Below are 18,342 nucleotides of genomic sequence, written 5' to 3' on the forward strand. Positions count from 1 at the left end.
CCTCCTAAACGCATCCCTAACCTGACCCTGGCTCCTAGCTACATGAGCCAACCTTGATGGTAGGAGGGCCCATGCTCCGGAACCTAAAAGTCCCTGCTAGCCCTCAAGATGACCCTCACCTAGGAGCTGAGTAAGACAAGCCCACTCCTCCTAGACACGGAGGAGCAGGAGTCTCAACGGCCAAGCTGCAGGAAAAGGGGAGACATAAACAGCTCTATGGATATGGCAGGTGAACAAAGAGTTCCACCTACCTGCCACAGCCTTGCTGACTGGATCCCTGTGTTAGCAGGGTGCAGATCACAAACGCATCCCCACACAGGGACCCAGATCCATAGCTGCACAAAATCACATATAAAACATCACACGGACATCACACATAACTAGAAATAACTTAAAGCGACATTATGGTTATGACCACAGGGGTGGCTCTTACTGGCAGGTAATAAAGACATGAGGCTGCTCTCAGCTAAGCATGGCTGAAGCAACCTGCAGGCCTGCAAAAGCAGTGAGGCTATATAGGCCAAGAAGCCACACCCCACAGTCGGACACACCCAGTACACACACACTAGGAAGGAGATTAACCCTTCCAACACCAGGGAAGGGAAAACACCACTTAAAGGAGACGTGCACACAATAACATAAAAAGGAAGTGCACACATACACACATAACTCAAAACCGCATGCACAACGTAGCGAGCTGCAATGGCACAGCTCAGCCTGCTACGCTGCCACATACACACTGTTGCCAGCGGCAACCACAGGTGAGGCAAATACCACAGCCCTCACCTGTGATTGAACACCAAAGAAAACCGCTGACAACCGCATGCGGTTCAGGAGTCACGGTCATAGCCATGGCCGTGACAGTTATCTAGTTTTGAGTTCTGGTGTGGACAGCAAGGGGATTAACACTGCACCCCTAACATGTCTTCCCAGCTAGGAAGGAGATATAAAACTAGGAGGGAGGTGGTTTTCCCTGATCGATGGATTGTGTACACCCAACCTATGAGGAAGCGAGGCTCGGTCAGAGTGACTGGAACTTGTAAGTGTCCAGAGAGACAGGAATTTTTGTCCAACATGGAGAATCAAGGGTCAAATCCCAACGGAGTGGCCTGAGAATCACAAGAGTGGAAATCTAATGAACATGTCTATATGTATGTGTAGAGATAAAATTGGGAGAGTAGAGCGCCACATGTGCATTAAATGCTTCCTTATTGTGTTAAAGAGCTTACGAGTCTACTTACCAGATGTTGTTGTGAAGAGTCACAACAACTGTAGATCGCTTTGCTGGTTATTTAGTGTCCTGACCAGCGTGTGGTTGTCTTGGGCTGCGGCCGCGGTCCTCTGCGTGTGCTCAAGGCAGGTGGCAGATGGAGAGATATAACCTTTAAAAAACGTCGTTGCGGACCCCTTTGACACTGCCTAGACCTTGATTGAATGAACTTCAGAATTGAAGTGTCTGGTATTAAGAGATCTTTTATTATACAGTATAGTCAACGAGTTTCTGGGGCAGGATTACCCCCTTCGTGAGGACTAGGCAGTGCCAAAGGGGTCCGCAATGACGTTTTTTAAAGAGTCTATATGTAAACATATGGCGTTTTTACCACGCAAAAAAAAATAAAAAATTGTTACCACTCACATCAGTTCCAAAAATCACACCAGGTCCTGGTTATTAGAAAACAGTTAAACCTATCATTAAATTTGTGGAATGTGGCAAGAAAAGAGTATCTGAAAGAAAGCCACACAAACATGGGAAGGACAAACAAACCCCATGCAGATGATACTGATATATACTGTATATAAAATGTTCATTTACAAAGCACCCCACACAAACATGTTTCTGCCAATTTATCCTGCTTTCATTGGTTTTGCCTTCTGTTTCTTGCAACAACAACTATGGTGGCCAGAGCTGCAGCAAAGATTCCTCCTCCCACAGCCGAGTACGTTGCAGCATTAACAACCTGCAACACAAAACAATTGATTAGTTTCTACTGTAAACTGAAATTCACTGAAGGCCAATTTAGTAAACAAATAAAGTGCGTCTCGATACTAGGGAGAATCACGAAAGGATAGAGGCGCTAAAACGTATACTTTTATTAGTTGCTATTAAAAGATAATTAGGGGATGTGTTAACTAAAACCCACAAACATATATAGGGTAATAGCTGAGTGAAAGTATGTATGGAGGGGCAGTGGTGTCTCTCAATTGAACCACAATCACTCAGGCTATAGCCCTGAAGACGGCGATTTGTGCCACAGACAAGCTGCAGAGTAGTGCGGTATATGCCAATTGTGATAGTTAATGCCCGTTACCAACAATTGGCATATATGTGCTTTGCACACAGCAGGAGGAACGGTAGTACTAAGGATCTATAGGGGCGATTAATAATGCCTCTGGCTGAGATACTGTATATAATCAGCTCTCTGGAGGAGACCACTATTTCGGATCAAAGGAGTCAATGGGCATAGTAGCCATTACCAATGACCCTTAAGCCCAGTTACTACCCTGACTATCGTTCCACACTGACTAGCTCTCCCTCATGTAGCGTCTATCTAGTGCTCGACACATTTCATCTTAGAATCGTCAGGAGCAGCAATTTGTTACAGAGATGCTAGGCACAAACAACGCTGCCACACTGATGTTGTGTGGCGGCATCTCCGGCACTATGACGGCCGAGAAGCTGATATAAGTAGGGGGACCTGACACACCCCCAGGAGGGGTGGAGAGGCGCGAGGCCAATGGGAGCCGAGCGAGGCGGAGCTACCGCACGAAAGCTCGCCGGCATCACACTGACGTCACAAAATAAGCCACTCACCATTCGTTTTGAAGAAAGGTAAGATAGGAACCGGAATAGGCAGCCTAACCACAGACTGGAGGCAAAGTCCATACAGGCAAGGGTAACAGGAAGGAGAGGAGGATCCTCTCTTAATAGATACTGTAAAAATGCACGATGATCGCAGGAACTCACGATCGCACAAGGAGAACAGGCATAGCGCTATAACCAGCTGATAATGCATGTATACAGTCATGGCCGTAAATGTTGGCACCCCTGAAATTTTTCTAGACAATGAAGTATTTCTCACAGAAAAGTATTGCAGTAACACATGTTTTGCTATACACATGTTTATTCCCTTTGTGTGTATTGGAACAAAACCAAAAAAGGGAGGAAAAAAGCTAATTGGACATAATGTCATGCCAAACTCCAAAAATGGGCTGGACAAAATTATTGGCACCCTTTCAAAATTGTGGATAAATATTGTTTCAAGCATGTGCTGCTCCTTTAAACTCACCTGGGGCAAGTAACAGGTGTGGGCAATAAATAAAAATCACACATAAAAGCAGATAAAAAGGAGAGAAGTTCACTTAGTCTTTGCATTGTGTGTCTGTGTGCGCCACACTAAGCATGGACAACAGAAAGAGGAGAAGAGAACTGTCTGAGAACTTGAGAACCAAAATTGTGGAAAAATATCAACAATCTCAAGGTTACAAGTCCATCTCCAGAGATCTAGATTTGCCTTTGTCCACAGTGAGCAACATTATCAAGAAGTTTGCAACCTATGGCACTGTAACTAATCTCCCTAGGCGTGGACGGAAGAGAAAAATTGATGAAAGGTGTTAACGCAGGATAGTCCGGATGGTGGATAAGCAGCCCCAAACAAGTTCCAAAGATATTCAAGCTGCCCTGCAGGCTCAGGGAGCATCAGTGTCAGCGCGAACTATCCGTCGACATTTAAATGAAATTAAACGCTATGGCAGGAGACCCAGGAGAACCCCACTGCTGACACAGAGACATAAAAAAGCAAGACTACATTTTGCAAAAATAAACTTGAGTAAGCCAAAATCCTTCTTGGAAAACGTCTTGTGGACAGATGAAATCAAGATAGAGCTTTTTGGTAAAGCACACCATTCTACTGTTTACCGAAAACGGAATGAGGCCTACAAAGAAAAGAACACAGTTCCTACAGTGAAATATGGTGGAGGTTCATTGATTTTTTGGGGTTGTTTTGCTGCCTCTGGCACTGGGTGCCTTGAATGTGTGCAAGGCATCATGAAATCTGAAGATTACTAACGGATTTTGGGTCGCACTGTAGAGCCCAGTATGAGAAAGCTGGGTTTGCGTCCAAGATCTTGGGTTTTCCAGCAGGACAATGACCCCAAACATACGTCAAAAAGCACCCAGAAATGGATGGCAACAAAGCGCTGGAGAGTTCTGAAGTGGCCAGCAATGAGTCCAGATCTAAATCCCATTGAACACCTGTGGAGAGATCTTAAAATTGCTGTTGGGAAAAGGCGCCCTTCCAATAAGAGAGACCTGGAGCAGTTTGCTAAGGAAGTGTGGTCCAAAATTCTGTGTGAGAGGTGTCAGAAGCTTATTGATGGTTATAGGAAGCGACTGATTTTTTCCAAAGGGTGTGCAACCAAATATTAAGTTATGGGTGCCAATAATTTTGTCCAGCCCATTTTTGGAGTTTGGCATGACATTATGTCCAATTTGCTTTTTTTCCCTCCCTTTTCTGGTTTTGTTCCAATACACACAAAGGGAATAAACATGTGTATAGCAAAACATGTGTTACTGCAATACTTTTCTGTGAGAAATACTTAATTATCTTGAAAAATTTCAGGGGTGCCAACATTTACGGCCATGACTGTAGTTCATAGGTTAAACAAAAGGAAAAATATTGGGAAGCTCACCAGAATAGAGGACGACCAGCTACCATCCCATAGGTGTTAAAACCTAATAAATATACTGATGGTCGGCTCACAAGAAGTAAAAATTCCTTTATTTATTATTATTATCTCTAAAAATGCAACTATCATAAAATAGTCAATTCATTGGTGATAAAAAATGCATTTAGAATAAAAACATATATGAATGACAATATACAATAAATTGGAAATGGTCACGGTCCCTCCTATATGGTGGGTTGCGGCGCTCACGCGGCCCACAATTTTATAATACAGCTGCAATCCTTTATGAACTGAAGAAACAATATCAAATGTTTCATTCAGATTGATTTGTGACAAAAACCTTCAAAAACGGATATATCCTGCGTTTTTAAGTGCACTTATACAGCGTATGGTGCACTTATTACCCTGTCAGTGAGTTTAGTTGCAGTGTCCTGCGCTCTTGTTCTGTGTAGCCAGACTATAACACTCTTGTTATCAGTAGTGTTGAGCGCGAATATTCGAATTGCAAATTTTTTTCTCGAATATCGCAATTTCGAGATTTCGAGAATATTTTGAATATCGTTCTATATATTCGCGAAATCGAATATTCGTTTTTTTTCTTTTTTTTTTATTATTATATTTTTTTCTTTCCCACTTCCCTAAAGTTGTTCTTACCTGTCCTTTGGATTCCTGGCTTCCTGGCTGCTCCAGTCAGTGGCGTTTTCAACTTACTGCTATATTCCATATTAGCTAAATTACAATCTAATCTATATGTGTATTTTACGAAATTTCGCAATAGTCGGAATTGCGATGCGAGTAATATAACACAAAATAGTCGCATGAAGATTTCAACTTAGCACTGCTATATTTCATATTCTAGCCTAATATGGAATATAGCTGTGCTAAGTTAGCACTGCTATATTCCATATTAGGCTAGAATATGGAGTATAGCAGTGCTAAGTTGAAATCTTCATGCGACTATTTCGTGTTATATTACTCGCATCGCAATTTCGACTTTTGCAAATGTTCTTAATATTGCTCTAACTTCGTCTTTTAGAAATTTCGTAATATTGCTCTAACTTCGTCTCTTAGAATATTACGAATATTCTAAAAGACGAAGTTAGAGCAATATTAAGAACATTTGCAAAAGTCGAAATTGCAATGCGAGTAATATAACACGAAATAGTCGCATGAAGATTTCAACTTAGCACAGCTATATTCCATATTCTAGCCTAATATGGAATATAGCAGTGCTAACTTAGCACAGCTATATTCCATATTAGGCTAGAATATGGAATATAGCTGTGCTAAGTTGAAATCTTCATGCGACTATTTCGTGTTATATTACTCGCATCGCAATTTCGACTTTTGCAAATGTTCTTAATATTGCTCTAACTTCGTCTTTTAGAATATTCGTAATATTCTAAAAGACGAAGTTAGAGCAATATTACGAAATTTCGTAAAATACACATATTAGCCTAGCCATAGTCAATTAGCATAGGAACGTTGCCTTATACTATCAAGATAAATATTCGCAATATGCGAAAAAAATAAATCGCATATTATTCGCAATAATTGGAATAATTTCAAATATTCGATTTCGACGAATATAACACGAATATTCGCGAAATATCGCGAAATCGAATATGGCACCTCCCGCTCATCACTAGTTATCAGATGGAGAAAAAGTATCAAGAATCTCCTGCACACCTTGAATTAATGTCCAGTATAGCTGCGCATAAGAAATGGCTGAATGAGGTAAGATATATATACACCTCCCCGGAAGATGAGTGACCTATATGGTTTTTAGGTTGATTATGATAGACTAATATAGACGCAGTACTTGTGTATGAGTTCACTCACGTGTATGCCGGTTCACACACCTTGCATATGCTGCCGTATGCTTGATTCCTTTTTTTCACACAGCATTGAGCGCAACTGCGCTTCTTACCAGTTGTCTATGGCTTCGTCTGTGGAGTGATACCTGCTGGAATCCGTGTTGCGTATGGCTCGTACGTCTCTCTCGCTGGTAGCGGCACTTTGAGCATGCGTAGTGTAGATTTCAGGATTTTTTTATATACTTTTTAGCGATCTGAAATATAGTGGTCTGTGGTGTGGCAGGGTATCTTCAAGAGGATGCAGCTGTTATTTAGATAATATCGCCAGACGCGTTTCAAAACCGCAAGGGTTTCTTCCTCAGGGCAGAAAAATTAGGAATTTTGACTTTTTGTGAGCCAACCATCAGTATATTTATGTAGTTCATAGGTGTTGATCACATATATGCCTGCCAGACAGGATATATTAGTTAGGTTGCTATTAAAAGATAATTAGGGGGATGTGTTAACTAAAACCCACAAACATATATAGGGTAATAGCCAAGTGAATGTATGTATGGAGGGGCAGTGGTGTCTCAAAATTGAACCACAATCACTCAGGCTATAGCCCTGAAGACGGCGATTTATGCCACAGTCAAGCCGCACATTAGTGCGGTATATGCCAATTGTGATGGTTAATGTCCGTTACCAACAATTAGCCTATTTTGAGATTCACTTTTTTTTCCCCAAGGGAGAGAAAGGACCCTTAAATATGTGCCCAGTAACACCTCCACCTGTTGCTTTATCTGATGAATTAAAGATAATTAATTTATCGGATAGGGCACTTTCTTCCTTAAAAAGGGGCTATCGTTTGTCCCAACACATGTATTTGATTTGTTCAGCTGGGTGAAATACCTAAACCTTTTCATGAGGAAACTTAAATGGAAGAAGTTCTTTATGAACCATGATGGACGCCAATGTGCCGAGCTCGGCATTGATGTTGCCGACTTAGGGGATATGAGGAATCTGGTGGACCTCATGTGTGAGAATGAGAAAATTCCTGGTGAGGGACCATTTACCTCTATAAAAAAAATTGTTCCCTATCCATCCCTCCTATTAATGATACCACCCCTGTGGATGTGTTTCTGAATCTGGTTATTGATGACCTTAGACAACTAGATGGAGCCAGATGCAGAAACAACATATCCAAGGAAGAATTAGTGGGTTTGTTACCTCTTAAAAAGGACACGTCTATAGTAATAAACGCAGCTGACAAAGGTGGCAACATTGTAGTGTTGGGGCAGAATCAATATCTTAAACATGCGCCTTGACATTTTGAAAGGACAGAAACTGCTACGGTTTATTATTGGGAAATCCCACGGAACAACATTTACTTGAGCTAAAAAAGTCTCCTAAGTCCTGCGCTTGCCTCCAATCTCATTGATAAGGTTGAATTTCAGGCACCCCTACCCAAACCTCCTCAATTGGCCTGCTTTTATAGATTGCCTAAGGTGCATAAAGGGTTGAATCCCCTTAAAGGCAGGCCAATTGTTTCTGGTACGAATAGCTTGGCACATCAGATTAGCAATTATGTAGAGGACCATCCCCAAACCCTTTGTTCTATCTTTGCCCTCCCATGTTAGGGATTCAATGGAGATTGTTAATAAACTTGATGGCCTCCAGGTTGATGGCAATACCCTGTTGGCCAGCCTTGACATTGAGGCCCTTTACACTTCCATCCCTCATGAGGGTGGCATCAATGCAGTACGTTATTTCCTACAGGAATGTGGTAGAGAATTTTGGCCGCATTATGAATTTATGATCAGCCTTGTAAAATTCATACTACATCATAACATTTTTCTTTTCATACATCGCCTTCACCACCAGCTCAGGGGTGTGGCCATGGGAAGCCCATGTGCACCATCTTATGCCAACTTATACCTGGGCTGGTGGGAAAGATAGGTGGTATTCGGAGATGAACTTGTGAGGTGGTCCTCTTATGTTTCGTTGTGGTTAAGGTTCATCGACGATGTCCTGATCTTTTGGATAGGATCCGAGCTGGAATCCTGTGAACTTGAACATCAATAAGTATGGTCTCTATTTCACATCTGAGATCAACTCCGCGATAAATTTTTGGGATCTCCAGATTTCCAAGACAGCAGAGGGACAGATACACACTAGCTTACATCGTAAAAAAAAAACTGCGACAAACAGCCTCCTACATTGGGAGAGCTATCATCCAGTTCCCTTGAAAAAAGGAATACCTAGGGGACAATATCTTCGGGTTTGTCGCAACTGCTCCTCCATCTCAGATTTTCAGACCAAGGCCAGAGACTTAGGCAACAGATTATTGAGATGTGGCTATCCACACAGTGTTTTGGCATTGGCTTACCAACATTCGTTAGCATGCACACGGGAGTCTCTTCTTAAACCCAGAAGTAGACAATAAAGTGATGAACAAATCCGCCTAATAGCAACGTTTGATGCTGCGAATGGCCCGGTCCTAAATATATTGCGTAAGCACTGGGGTGTCCTAAAGATGGATCCGGACATTGAAAACTGCGTGAGTGATTTTTCTATCCACTTATCGCAGAGGACGCAACCTGAAGGACAGCTTATTCCAGATGTCGCATCCCAGCATCTTGCTGGTTGGCTCCAGTGTGGGCACGTTTTGTTGTAGTGGGTGCGTCGCATGCCACTCCATTAAAGTGGGATTGTCATTTACCAGTACTACTACTTCCAAGTGTTATCAAATCAGGTGCTTTGTGAATTGTAGATCCTCGGATTTGGTCTACCTAGCCACTTGTATATGTGGGCTACAATATGTGGGTAAGACCACCCGAGAATTTTGTCGGAGAATTGGCGAACATTTGAGCGATATCAGAAAGAATGCCAATACCCCCGTTGCACGACAGGTCAATGCATTTAATTCAGGAGATGTGCAGTCTATTTCCTTCCAAGGAATTGAAATTGTGCGACCCTCCCCAAGGGCAGGCAATTTGGATCAGCGCGTCCTTCAAAAAAGGAGGCCCAGTGGACCTTCAGGCTGGGTACCGTTTGTCCTACTGGTCTCAATGACCATATCTCATATGCATGCTTTATAGATTGAACATGATCCATCTGTCGAGTCTGTTCTGTTTCCCTAATTAATGTAGCCTGTCTGGCCAGCATATATGTGATCAACACCTATGAACTATATATGCATTATCAGCTGGTTATAGCGCTATGCCTGTTGTTCTTGTGCGATCGCGAGTTCCTGAAATCATTGTGCATTTTTTACAGAATCTATTAAGAGAGGATCCTCCTCTCCTCCCTGTCTCTTACTCTCCCTTGCCTCCAGTCTGTGGTTAGGCTTATTTTGTGATGTCAGTGTGATGCCGGCGAGCTTTCGTGCAGTAGCTCCGCCTCACTCGGCTCCCATTGGCCTTGCGCCTCTTCACCCCTTCTGGGGGTGTGTCAGGTCCCCCTACTTATATCAGAGCGTTGAGTGGCCGCTTAACAGCCGTCATAGTGCCGGAGACGCCGCCACACAACAGTGTGGCAGCGTTGTTTGTGCCTAGCATCTCTGTCTGTAACAAATTGCTGCTCCTGATGATTCTAAGATGAAACGCATCAAGCACTAGATAGACGCTACATGAGGAAGAGCTAGTCAGTGTGGAATGATAGTCAGGGTAGTAACTGGGCTTGACGGTCATTGGTAGTGGCTACTATGCCCATTGACTCCTTTGATCCGATATAGTGGTCTCCTCCAGAGAGCTGATTGTATATATCAGCCAGAGGCATTATTGATCGCCCCATAGATCCTTAGTACTACCGTTCCTCCTGCTGTGTGCAAAGCACATACAGTTGCAAGAAAAAGTATGTGAACCCTTTGGAATGATATGGATTTCTGCACAAATTGGTCATAAAATGTGATCTGATCTTCATCTAAGTCACAACAATAGACAATCACAGTCTGCTTAAACTAATAACACACAAAGAATTAAATGTTACCATGTTTTTATTGAACACACCATGTAAACATTCACAGTGCAGGTGGAAAAAGTATGTGAACCCCTAGACTAATGACATCTCCAACAGCTAATTGGAGTGAGGTGTCAACCAACTGGAGTCCAATCAATGAGATGAGATTGGAGGTGTTGGCTACAGCTGCCCTGCACTATAAAAACACACACCAGTTCTGGGTTTGCTTTTCACAAGAAGCATTGCCTGATGTGAATGATGCCTCGCACAAAATAGCTCTCAGAAGACCTACGATTAAGAATTGTTGACTTGCATAAAGCTGGAAAGGGTTATAAAAGTATCTCCAAAAGCCTTGCTGTTCATCAGTGCACGGTAAGACAAATTTTCTATAAATGGAGAAAGTTCAGCACTGCTGCTACTCTCCCTAGGAGTGGATGTCCTGTAAAGATGACTGCAAGAGCACAGCACAGACTGCTCAATGATGTGAATAAGAATCCTGGAGTGTCAGCTAAAGACTTACAAAAGTCTCTGGCATATGCTAACATCCCTGTTAGCGAATCTACGATACGTAAAACACTAAACAAGAATGGATTTCATGGGAGGATACCACAGAGGAAGCCACTGCTGTCCAAAAAAAAAACCATTGCTGCACGTTTACAGTTTGCACAAGAGCACCTGGATGTTCCACAGCAGTACTGGCAAAATATTCTGTGGACAGATGAAACCAAAGTTGAGTTGTTTGGAAGAAACACACGACACTATGTGTAGAGAAAAAGAGGCACAGCACACCAACATCAAAACCTCATCCCAAATGTGAAGTATGGTGAAGGGGGCATCATGGTTTGGAGCTGCTTTGCTGCATCAGGGACTGGATGGATTGCTATCATCAAATGAAAAATGAATTCCCAAGTTTATCAAGACATTTTGCAGGAGAACTTAAGTCCATCTGTCCACTAGCTGAAGCTCAACAGAAGATGGGTGTTGCAATAGGACACCGACCCAAAACATAGAAGTAAATCAACAACAGAATGGCTTAAACAGAAGAAAATACGCCTTCTGGAATGGCCCAGTCAGAGTCCTGACCTCAACCCGATTGAGATGCTGTGGAATGACCTCAAGAAAGCGTATTCACACCAGACATCCCAAGAATATTGCTGAAACAGTTCTGTAAAGAGGAATGGTCAAGAATTACTCCTGACCGTTGTGCACGTCTGACCTGCAACTACAGGAAACATTTGGTTGAAGTTATTGCTGCTAAAGGAGGCTCAACCAGTTATTAAATACAAGGGTTCACATACTTTTTCCACCTGCACTGTGAATGTTTATGGTGTGTTCAATAAAAGCATGGTAACATTTAATTCTTTGTTTGTTATTAGTTTAAGCAGACTGTGATTGTCTATTGTTGTGACTTAGATGAAGATCAGATCACATTTTATGACCAATTTGTGGGTTTTAGTTAACACATCCCCCTAATTATCTACTGTAAACTGTACATAATATTTAAAGAACTGCAATACATAATATGATCTCTTTGTACAGCTTTTAATATCTGCATTTATGACTAGCCAGTATAGTCAGTGGTATATCCGTTTGGTGCATTTTTTTCTGTGATTTATATGATTGTATTTACATCCGCACAATGCTCCGTTTTGTGTAGGATGCCCTTGTGGTGCATGTGGACCGCGCCGACATCCTCCACCGTATGCATTTTTTGCTGGGGATAGTCGTTTGCTGCGGTCCACATGCGGTGGGGCTGCTCCCCCAATGTAAAACACGCTACAGTGTTAGGGGTTGAGCCGCTCCTCCAGTATTGCCACTATATTTCTGTGTTTTTGTCTTGTTTTATGTGTAGTGTATGTGCCGTTACCTGGCATTCAAACACTCTTTTGCACCTGGTGACCTCCATCACAGGGTCTGATATGGGTGTGGCTTGCAGTCTTGGCTTTGTTCACATTGCACTAGTTGTCCTGCTAGGCGTTTGTGTGGAAGCCTGGCTGCGAGCTGGATTACATCACCTTCAGACCGTGTTCACACCATAGGTAGCGTAGTGGTAGGACCCTTTGCCATGCTGAGTGACCGTGACGTGGTGCAATGATGGGCTCCGATATTTTCCTGACAGGAATATATTGGCGAAAGTCTCAGCTTTTAATATCTGCATTTATGACTAGCCAGTATAGTCAGTGGTATATCCGTTTGGTGCATTTTTTTCTGTGATTTATATGATTGTATTTACATCCGCACAATGCTCCGTTTTGTGTAGGATGCCCTTGTGGTGCATGTGGACCGCGCCGACATCCTCCACCGTATGCATTTTTTGCTGGGGATAGTCGTTTGCTGCGGTCCACATGTGGTGGGGCTGCTCCCCCAATGTAAAACACGCTACAGTGTTAGGGGTTGAGCCGCTCCTCCAGTATTGCCACTATATTTCTGTGTTTTTGTCTTGTTTTATATGTAGTGTATGTGCCGTTACCTGGCATTCAAACACTCTTTTGCGCCTGGTGACCTCCATCACAGGGTCTGATATGGGTGTGGCTTGCAGTCTTGGCTTTGTTCACATTGCACTAGTTGTCCTGCTAGGCGTTTGTGTGGAAGCCTGGCTGCGAGCTGGATTACATCACCTTCAGACCGTGTTCACACCATAGGTAGCATAGTGGTAGGACCCTTTGCCATGCTGAGTGACCGTGACGTGGTGCAATGATGGGCTCCGATATTTTCCTGACAGGAATATATTGGCGAAAGTCTCAGCTTTTAATATCTGCATTTATGACTAGCCAGTATAGTCAGTGGTATATCCGTTTGGTGCATTTTTTTTCTGTGATTTATATGATTGTATTTACATCCGCACAATGCTCCGTTTTGTGTAGGATGCCCTTGTGGTGCATGTGGACCGCGCCGACATCCTCCACCGTATGCATTTTTTGCTGGGGATAGTCGTTTGCTGCGGTCCACATGCGGTGGGGCTGCTCCCCCAATGTAAAACACGCTACAGTGTTAGGGGTTGAGCCGCTCCTCCAGTATTGCCACTATATTTCTGTGTTTTTCTCTTTGTACAGGAACCAGAAAAACAAGGCAGGGGTTTAATAATATGCCATGGAGGGGACAATGCATCAGTTTGCACTAGCTCTCAGAAGGTACTCATTCTCTATGCTGCTGATAAAGAGTCTATGTAGGAGTGCTGCTTGGAAAAAATAAATAACACTGTATATAAATAGCCCTCTTTCAGAAGAAAGAAAACTACATATCTAATACCAAGTATAAGTGGCTACCCTGTAAGTCAATAAATCGCACCTGTAAGAGCATTGAAACTTGACTTTTCAGCCAGACCAGAGGCCCTAAGGGTCCATTCACATGCCCGTATGTGTTTTGCGGATCCGCAAAACACAGACACCTGCAATGTGCGATCCGCAATTTGAGAACCGCACATCACAGACACTATAATAGGAAATGCCTTTTCTGGTCCGCAATTGCGGACAAGAATAGGACATGTTCTATTTTTTTCAGGAACGGAATTGCGGATCCCGAAAAAACGTATCCCAAAAAAAAGGATGCGGATCCCGGAAATGCGGATTCGCATCCGTTCCAGCCACATTGAAAGTGAATGGGTCTGCAAATTGCGGAACGAATGCGGACCCAAATTACGGACGTGTGAATAGACCCTAACAGTACTTATTTCATAGTTTTCTTATAGTGTGAGAACAGGGAGGGCCAGCTCACCTCCTCTACCACTGCTGGGTCCATGGCAACACTCCTGGAGCCATTACACAAGCTCCAACAACATGTCCACTGTTGTAATTTCTTCCGGGCCCAGCAGGCCATGAAGCACCTCCTGGATCACTTGCGCACAGCGTTCAGAGTCCACTTGGTCGCTGTCTGCGTATGGGTTGTCTACCAGCGCCTGTACCCTGTGCTCCAGGCTCTTCTTAACGTCATTTTCCTCCTCCTCCCCTGTTCCAGCACCTTGTTCGTTGAGAGGTTGGTCTTGGGACTGTCTCTCCCTTTTATTTTCCTCTGAGGTGTACCTGCAGCAGTTTGATTGGGAAACTCCTCCAATGATGATATGTACACCACAGCTGAGGATGGGGTCAGCTGTGGCTTCGGTACCCTGAGTTATGGTGGCAGTGTGTGTGCGGTGAAATGCCACTGAGGTCTCGGGCAGTGTTGTGCTAATTTCCGCAATGGTGGTCACATGTGAAAAATGGCATCCTCACTGTGTGGCCAATGTATGTTCATGTGCTATTCACTGAGGTGTTCTGCCTTCTAGGGGACCCTGAGCTTCCAGGGGGCCTGGGCCAGGTTTTTCCCTTTTTGTGGCAATCCTTGTACACATGGACTGCCAGTCCACAGAGGTTGCAGGATTTCATCTTGGGCAGTCCATGGTTCCTGTGTCCTGCCGGCAACTTCCTTGCAGACAGTTATCTCGTGCCTTTTCTCGCCACATTTCTGGCAGGTCTGACTGACCACTTCCCCATCCAGAGGTTGTGTTCATTCATGATCCTGGTGGGCTCCCTTACCACCACACAGAACCACTTTAGGAAGGTGGAGAGGTCTTTCCCAGGGGTGTAGATGTTCTTCATTGTGACAGTTATCTGCCTTTCCTCCTTTCACACATTGCTGTTGCACAGGAAGTTGGAGAATGGGAAATCTGGCCTTCGTGATGTCACCGCTGCCCAGTACCTTCTACAAGACTCCATGGTTATGAAGGAGCTGAACACTGTAGTTCTCACTCTTGGTGAAACCCTGCTGCATAAACATTTTCTTCACGAATATCCCATCAATGATGTTTGGCTTCCTCCAATCTACCTCCTTAGGCTGTAGGGCCACAACGGTCTGCATCCAGGGCTCCATCAGAGGGAGGGCCTGGCCTGGCTTCCTGTTGTTGGCCCTCTGCTGTGAGGAGGCAGGGGTACTGGCGTCCAGGGGAGGGCTTGAATTGCGGGTGCAGGGGTTCGTCTTGGCTGGTCCTGGGGCATCTTTCTGTCGCTTGGCAGTCTTGCTGGTCTGGCTTCTTTTAACAGGGTCTGCCTCTTTTCTTCTGGAGAGTCTTCACAGGCTCCGAGGGGGGAGGGGTAGAGCTGTGAGGGTCTTCTCCGGCTTGCTGGACAGTGTTTTTCCAGGGGGTCCTGGGGCAGAGCTGTGCAGTTTCTCCTCTGGTCCTCCTTGTCAAGCTTCTTTCTCTTCACCGGGGTTCCCTGAAGTTGTTGGTCCTCATAGTCATCGAAAATCTCAGTCTGTCTACCACCCTACCCATGCTCTACGCTCTGCAAACAACTGACTTCCACCATATTCTGAACCCTCTCACTCCCGGTATCAAGACTTCTCTCAAGCTGCACCAATTCTCTGGAATGCCTTCCCCCAAGAAATTAGGCTAAATCACAATATAAACAGTTTTATGCGCTCCCTAAAAACAAATCTTTTTAGGGTGGCCAATCACATTCCCTGATGTAACTCCTCTCCATATATAACCCATTTATCATTTTCTGAACCTGATCCTCCACCAAACTCTCCGCTGCACTACAGACATCGACTAGTGACTCACTCATGCGGCTCCCCTATTGTCCCAAGATAGCTGGACCATTGTAGAAAACAAGCACTTTTACCTTTTGTGTAACCCCTATCTCCTCATAGATTATAAGCTCTTGTGAGCAACCTCTTTCCTCTTGTTCTAATTATTGAATTGTCTGCTGCTATGCTATTTATGACCATTTGTACATGAACCCCTGAATTGTAAAGAGTTGTGGAATATGTTGGTGCTATATAAATAAAGATTATTTTTCTTTAGATTTCCTTGTTTTTCCTTGTGACATATCATTTTCAATAATTTATATCAGAGATCAGGGGAGCACCGCCAATTAGGCGAGGTGACACTATGGCCTCAGATGGTGCGAACCCCCGGAGATAGGTGGGGGCAGAAGTAGGGCTGAGAAAAATGAGCGCTTCCATTGTGGAAGCGCTCATCTTTCTTTATTCAACTGTATTGCCCTCCTCAGGACAGAGATAAGTTGAATACTGTGTTGGGGCACAGGATCCTTGCCTCCCCTCCCCGTTCCCTCTGGGCCTGAAGCCTATCAGAGGCCGGTGCGCTGAACTCATCACTCCGGGAGCACTATGGTGGCATCTATTGGGAGTACTAGATAGGGGCATTTTTACTGGCACACATTATCGGGGGACACGATATGGATATTAGCATTAGAGATGAGCAAATTGAAGCTGACGAAGTGGAATTCGATCTGAATTTCCGGAAAAATTCGATTTGCATCGAAGGCGAATTTTCTCGTGCTTCTTGGTAACGAATCGCATTTTTTCCTAAAATGGCTGCTGCACGTGTGAGGACATGGAGAAAGGAACTCGCGGGATCACCTACAATGCCATGCATGCAGCCAATCAGCAGCCAGCCCTGTGATGTCACAGCCCTATAAATAGCGGCAGCCATCTTAGATTCTGCCATTTACCAGTGTACTTAGTGCAGGGAGAGACGTCTGTAGGCTCTAGGGACAGTAATAGAAAAGACTTGATTGTGGTGAAAAAATGATTTATAAGTGCAGGGAAAGGATAGGGAGGAATCGTTCCACAGCATTTGTGTAGAACAGGGTTCAGTAGGGGAGGTTACAGACTGGGTAATAGGAACAATCCTATTACACCTTGGTGCACTGACTGGGGATCCAAATTGCCATTATAAAGCTCTGTAATTCCAGCAAACCGTTCTTGCTGTTGTTGTGCAAGTGCTGTTTGATACATCCATTAACAGGGTTTATTACAAGGAAATATTTCTAGAGTACGTCTTATTTGCCCTTATGCGGTGTATTTATATGTTGTAAAACCCTTTTGCCGTGTATTAGTGGCAAAAGAAAAATATATTTGCCCTTGTGCGGTGCAGTGATATTCTAAAGCCCTGTTTGCTGTGTATTAGTGGCGAAATAAAAATATATTCGCCATTCAGCATTGCACTTATCTGTTGAAAAGCCTTTGTGTAGAAAAAAATTAGGGCCTAATTGCCGTTCAGCGGTGCAGTGATATATTCTAAAGCCCTGTTTGCTGTGTATTAGTGGCAAAATAAAAAATATTTGATCTAACATTTGATTATTTGATCTAACAGTATGTCAGACAGAGAAGTGCTAGGCCCTGCACAGGGGAGTGGCAGAGGCCTAAATGTTTCTGGCGCAGGCAGAGGTCGCAGCAGAGTAAGGGGGCGTGGCAGCAGGGGTCGCAGCGAGAGGCCTGTGCTCCCGGTGTCATCTAGCGGTCGTGTAGTGACCAGCAACCCAGCGGTTCTTGAATGGTTGACTTGGTCATCTACTTTGTCCCAAGTGACATCAGATACCCCCAGCCAAGAGTCGGTGGCTTCCTCTGACACAATGTTTAGTTGGCATGGCCCTGGAGCAGGCCCTGTGCCCCCCACCTGTCCTTAACCTTCCTCTGTCATTTTCAGTTCCCTCACCGCAAGAAGAATTATATGCCGTAGGCTCTGCTCCACTTTTCAGCGAGGAAGAGCTACTAGAGGACAGTCAGCAGCTACTGCCCAGCCAAGTTCTGGAGGAGAGATCCGCTGCTTCCTCCGCTAGACGAGCAAGTAGTGATGAGGAGAGTGGCATGGGAGCTGGTGTTGTGAGCGGTCAGGCTCCTGACCCACAGACGGCTGAAGAGGACATCAGTGACATGCAGACAATACTCGATGATGATGATGTAGCTGACCGCACTTAGGAGCCGGGTGACAAAGGGGCTTCTTTATCATCGGGAGAAGAGGGTGGCAGCTTGCCTGTGAGCCAGCAAGTCTCTAGCGTGGCCGGGAGTCAGCAGGGTGGCAGCAGTGTGAGGTCGGTAGCCAAACGTGCCAGGGGTAGACCACCCACTTTGCGGGAGCCTATCTGCCCGGGAAGTAGCGGTGCAGGGGTTCAAGCAGGCA

General features: G+C 44.4%; 1 protein-coding gene across 3 annotated transcripts in view; it reads right to left on the reverse strand.

Annotated features, from left to right (window-relative positions):
• Positions 1–1,575: 1,575 nt before the first annotated feature.
• Positions 1,576–18,342, reverse strand: part of LOC120980974 (phospholipase A and acyltransferase 3-like) — a 50,045-nt gene continuing 33,278 nt past the window's right edge. For all 3 annotated transcript variants that reach the window (XM_040410393.1, XM_040410394.1, XM_040410392.1), the window contains one exon: positions 1,576–1,958. In XM_040410393.1, the coding sequence (XP_040266327.1) occupies positions 1,857–1,958 (102 nt within the window). In that variant the 3' untranslated portion in view covers positions 1,576–1,856. The remainder of the gene's footprint in view (positions 1,959–18,342) is intronic.

The sequence above is a fragment of the Bufo bufo genome, chromosome 10 (assembly GCF_905171765.1).
Source record: "Bufo bufo chromosome 10, aBufBuf1.1, whole genome shotgun sequence".
NCBI lineage: Eukaryota > Metazoa > Chordata > Amphibia > Anura > Bufonidae > Bufo > Bufo bufo.